This window comes from Gavialis gangeticus, unplaced genomic scaffold (genome assembly GCF_001723915.1).
Source record: "Gavialis gangeticus isolate Ggan-Ray unplaced genomic scaffold, GavGan_comp1, whole genome shotgun sequence".
Classification (NCBI taxonomy): Eukaryota; Metazoa; Chordata; order Crocodylia; family Gavialidae; genus Gavialis; species Gavialis gangeticus.
Genome location: NW_017729000.1, coordinates 39,237,617 through 39,243,454, shown reverse-complemented (window position 1 = coordinate 39,243,454; position 5,838 = coordinate 39,237,617). Strand labels below are relative to the sequence as shown.

The 5,838-nt window shown below is 37.6% G+C and overlaps 1 protein-coding gene across 1 annotated transcript in view; it reads right to left on the bottom strand.

Moving 5' to 3' along the window:
• KCNIP1 (potassium voltage-gated channel interacting protein 1) overlaps window positions 1-5,410 on the bottom strand; it is an 835,315-nt gene extending 829,905 nt beyond the window's left edge. The window contains exon 1 of the mRNA XM_019506530.1: window positions 5,011-5,410. Within this exon, the coding sequence (XP_019362075.1) occupies window positions 5,011-5,071 (61 nt within the window). The 5' untranslated portion in view covers window positions 5,072-5,410. The remainder of the gene's footprint in view (window positions 1-5,010) is intronic.
• Between the last annotated feature and the right edge of the window lie 428 nt (window positions 5,411-5,838).

Genomic DNA, 5,838 nt, shown 5'->3' with positions numbered 1-5,838 from the left:
CCCCCAAAAAAAAAAAAAAAAAAAAAAAAAAAAAAATCAGGATAAATGATTAATTTCAAAGTCATGATGTTTTTATGAAGAGAAGCAATTCAGGCAATTTTTAGTTTTTTATGGCTTCCTCCCTGCTTTTTACAGATGGTCTCACAGCAAATACTGTACCCAAATGCATAGTTAGAGGCACAGAAGGGTCAACCAACAAATATGACCTTTTAAAACATTTCTAAGTCCTGTAACTTTCCTGTAATTCATGTGGAAACTATCAAATTATTTGCTGTAAAGGCTCCATACTGCATTCAACTGAGACAGCATGTATAAGTATTTCCTAGCTTAAAACTATTATGAGCAACAGAACCAAATCATGATAGCAAGATATAATATTTGGAAAAAACAGTGAATGTAAATAACAAATTTTGTATTAGTTAGTAGTGTAAAATTCTCAAATACACGTTCCTTTTACAAAACAAACAAAAACAACACTTCATTTAAATTGAGTTGCTTTGTAATAGCAGAAACAAAACTTAGCATTGGGGCCAATAATTTTGGCTAACACCAACAATTCAGGGCCTGAGAAAGGAAAAACTGCTTAGAATATATGAGTCTGTACTTCATTTATGCACCAGTGTGAAAACACCAAGAGGGGGAAATTCAGCAGACTGTTAGACTAAGAGCTCCCGACCAATCTTTCTGTTATACTGTATTTGACTTTGCTACAGATGGAAGTGTCAACACTCCTAGTGCATGCTACACAATGAGTGATTGCTAAAATTTCATGTGGCACTTAGGAGAAAAGTAGTCAAAATGAAAAATCCACCCCATTTTAACAACCTGTTAGGCTGACTAATAATGTAACAAGAATGAAAAGTGTTGATTCCAGCCACAAACTTAGGCATGATTTGCTGGATAGTAAAAGCACGAAGAATCTTCGTAAGCAAGTGTGCTACGCTCTGCTAATTGTTAAAAACTGATGGAGATTGAGTGCCTCAAACTCCATTTTTAAACTAGGTTATTAATTATATTTTATGCTTACTTAGAATTTGATATTAAACTACACAATCAGCCTGACAGGTTAGGTCCAGGAAGGTGACTAACTGAAATATATCTATTTTCTTTCTTTGCATTTACTTACTAAGTGGACTTTAGGCTATAGTTTCAAAAGATCTTAGCATTCCCAAACTAGCTCCTACCCATCAGGTGCACTGCAGATGTTTTACCAATAACTACATCTCAGCTGATACTGAAGAGCCAGCAGGCAAGCAGGTCTCCAGAAGTGGGGCAGTGACACTAATTCAGAGGCATGAGCTTTCATAAGCAATAACCTACTTGGAATAAACTAGAAAAAACAGTGGTTCTAAATATAAGGAAATTTAAATACAACAGATGGGAGAGGGGAGATGAGAGAAGGGAAGGTGGGTTGAACCGGTCAATAGGAATTAACAAAACAATTAACCCATTAAGGGAATAAGGGCTATAACAGCTAGTCTGGGTATAATGTGAGATAAGAATCTGTAGTCTCTGCTGAGATGATACTTAACACAATCTGGTTTGTAGATGATTTCTTGTTTGCAACTAGTTGTTTTTTAAAGTTTTTTTCTTTGTTTGAGAAGATACTCCGAGGCCAGTGATGGGATGTCCAAGGAGAATAATGTTCTGTCACAGGCTTTTATATATTTTTGGAACTGATGTTGATTTGTATCTATTCTCTCATGTAGGTGCTATCCTGCCCTGCCTCCTGACTGATTTCAGACTAACGGGGCTAACTATCTCATGCTTACAGAAGAGAGGGAAAGTAAAGGACAGCTGTTAGTACTATTCTATGACCTTTCCATTCACCCAAAATTCTAGTGCAGGAAAACCCTTCAGTCCTTATGATTCTTTAACATACAGTCAAATGGCTTTTGACATCTACTTTATCAAAAACTGGGTTTTTTAAATTTTATTCAGGGAATAAAAAAAAAAAAGGTAAAACTATCCTTTTAACAGATTACTTTGTTTGCTTCCAAACAACAGGATCTGCACAATGTAGAGCACACTGCCTCAAGGTGCTGTTGAGGAAAATGGTATAAGTTTAACAGACCAATTCCAGACAAATATGTGAACAAGAAAGACTTCTACAGATACAAGAATAAAAATCAAAGACCTATTGACTATTATGTTCAGGACACCAGTTGATTATCTGCTTGGGTGAAATGTCTGAGTATATTTTATTAAGGCTGTTGTGTTTGGGTTAGGAGGAGAGTAGAAAGAATCATACCTACTTCTTAAACAAGCAACACTGGCTACTCTCAGAGTAAAGGTACCATGGTTGATGGACCACTGGTGTCTACTTAATACAGTTCCTTTTCTAATACTTATTTTTATTGATTCAGACTCTCCATTTTCATTAAAGCACTGAATTAAATTTGTTTCTTGTAAACACTGTTATGAACATTGTTACTGACTGCAACTGGAAAAGCCCAGCTAATACACAGATAATTTTGTCTGTCTACACAGTGAACTATACTAATGTATGTGGTGCTGCAGAGTCTCAATAGGATGAATTGGGTATTAATACTAAGTGAGATTTATTCCTATTGTGGAGTCAAAATCAGGGATCAATTTAATCCAGGTTGCCAAAATAACTATAGATTTACTAATGATAAGAATCTTTAAGTAAGACCTTTAGCACAGCTTAATTTATCTGTTTTTTTTTAATATTATCTATGAATCATTATAACAAAAAAATCATTTAGGCAAGACACACATCTTCATTTCTGCAACAGAAAAGGTTATTTAGTGGTCTCCAGACTATTTTAAAAAGGATACAAGGTGGCAGAGATCATGTTCTTGCAGGCATTTAAATACAAAATTGCAACCATCATTATGGTTGTTTCTTATAGTTCTAAAAGGTAGTATGGAAAGCCCAAGATGAATAACCTTCTCCCTGCTCCTGCCTGAAACAGCTCTGGACTAAACCAGACCATTTACTGGAACAAATCCTCCATTTTACTGTAGCTCTCCCAAGACTAGTAGAGATAAGTATTTGGCCCACAGACTTGGAGGCAGTTAGGAATGTGTACAAAACTGGTACATGCATCTTCTCATTGTGAAAAGCTGAAGAGTTTCCCAGTTTGTGGTCAGCCTAAAGCACACCAGGTGGCAGAAAAGTGAGACTTGTAAACATCCCTGTATCATTTCAACTTGTATTCCCCAGTGAGCTAGGGAAGCCTTTGGCTGCAGGTTTGGTAGTATTTTTGAATGGACTATCCAGTAGGTTGTGCTCAGAATTGATTGCTCGTCTGCAATGTTCTTTACCTGAAGCTGAGTGATGCCCAGAAAGGTGTGAAATTCTATGCAGCCTTTGAAAATGCCAAAGAAAAATCAAAGGAATTATTTCCAGCCTGTTCCTTACAACTGAGTGCCCTGCTAACCAGCAACAGTTAAAGGAGAACATGTTGGTGCCAACAGGAGATAGCTCTGAGAAAGGAAATTTTGATGCATATAAATGAATGATAACTGCCAGCAAGCATCAATAAAATTGAATTCTGCTGTAAATGTTCAAATATGTAACCAAGCACTGGATGTTTATTGGTGGTAAATTCAAACAATAAACAATTACTAGCCATCCACTAGAGGAAAGCTAATCACAAGCTAGTGTGGTATGGAACATATAAATCCAATCACAAATTATGTATATTTAGATGCAAATGGAGTGCAGCTTTCAGAATCCTGCCAAGTGGCTTAGATTTTCTTTGGTGTTGTAAAGGTTGGCATGGCCAGCATCTTTTTGGGTACATCTGTACCTTGTAATGTCTAAACACATTGGCTCCAAAGGCTTAACATGAGATTCATTGCCTAGATACTATATACGTTATGGGTACATTATAAATGACAAAGAAACATTACATACAACCCATATAATAAGAGTGAAGTTTGACCTGGTCTAGGCAACCATTCAGCTAGACTGTATCATTTTTTTTTTTCAAATTGTATATTTGTTTGCAAACTTAACATGATCCATTACCCTGTATCAGCCGCTGTAGAATGATAGCTTGAAAACACCAGCTTGATTTGTTCTGATGTGATAATTTAGTTTTTAAAAATTGTCCCTGATCAAAGCTGGAAAATTCTATGTTAATTTTCAAATACACATGCTTCAAATTCAGTGGGGCAGAGATGGACTTTTAACTGCAAGTGGCTCTAAAAGGAAAGTTTTGGAGTTTTTAAATAATATACATGATATATTTGGCAGTCCTGCCCCCAAATGCCTTCAACTTTGTACTAAACAGTACTGTGGAATTTTTTAGTTAACCCCATTTAAAAAAAATGGAGCACAGGTTGAACAAATAAGAGACCCTATCAACGCTACAGACTTCCTAAAAATAAACCAAACAACCCCCCCCCTGGAAATAAACCACCAAAAAAAAAATCACCATGGTAAATCAAAGACTCATGTATCGGAGGATGAAAAATCCCTCTCTTTCCTGCTTTGAGCCTCTCGCTCTTTTCTTCCTCATGAAAAATCATTTGTTCTCTGGATAATTACCCTAAAGCATGCTATGGCAGGATTTCGTAGGAGCTGTTAGATGATTAAGAATACTACATTTCTCTCTGACAATACTTCCTTTTTTTTTAAAGGAGCCACAAGGCAGCTACAAGAATTTGCCATATGTGTACATTTTACTCTCTCCCCAGTAGATTTACGAAGCATGCAATCTGGGAGTAAACAGGGCTCTCCTGCAAGTGCTGTGCATGTGAAACTGCTGAGTTCTCCTCTCTACACATGTTTGTGTGAAGGATTACAACACTTCAGAAGATATTTCACCCCCCAAATCCTAGGAACAAATCTCATGCCCATAAAACCTCTCCAACACACAACACTGTTCTCCCCTCTCCTATAAATTATACCTCACAGTAATACTGACGGGTTAGTTGTAAGTGGCACATGTCTGCCCCCCTATCCAACTCCCCCAAATCCTATCTTAGCAAATACACAGAAGAGGCAGAAAAAAAAAGCCAAGGGGAAATTCTTACCTTTCGAAGGTCTTCTTTGTTTGGTTTGTAGAGAAGAGAATGTACCCATTACTGCACCCATTTCAAAAGCTACTTGTGAGTTTTGGGGGGTTTTGTTTGGGTTCCTCCCCCCACCCCTCAATGAACCAAAATCTATTTGGAATATCTACTAGAAAAAGGAGGAGGGAAAAAGCAAAGCACTGCAGCTCAGCATTCAGCAAGCGTTAAGCTTTGAGATTTTTTTCAGTCAACACACATGCACTGACTCACAGCCGGCTGCACTGTTATTATTCAAAACAGCTCCCCATCAAAATTTAAATGCTAGGTAGATTCCCTCAGACCAGAACTGGCAGCAGATGCATCAAAATATTTACTGGAGCACAGCCACATAAACACACAAGCTAATTCTTCCTCTCGTTCCCTTATGGCTCCAACCAGCAGCCTGTAGGTCTACAGAGAAAGCATCAATGCATCTCTTCTAGCGCATACTAAACTACAGTTCTGTAGGCATGGTGAGGGTCTCCGGGGAATGCTAGGGACTTGGGCTGAGTACCAATCATGAATGAATGAAAATCTGCTCAGTGGGAAATTATAGTGAACTAGCCATCAAAGTCGCTGCTGTGTGGAATACATGTTCCTGTCGATTAATAGCATCTTACTAAAAGAGAAAAATAGCACTCTCTCAAACTCTTCTCAGGCACAGGATCCAGGGGGAAGAAGCAAGCACAAGGTGGGGGGAAAGCTGAGAGTAGATTTCATCATGCTGCTCTCCTTACACTTTCTCACATTCCAGATGCATGGAAAATGAAATCACTGATAACCTAATTTCACACAACTAGTTTGTATGTG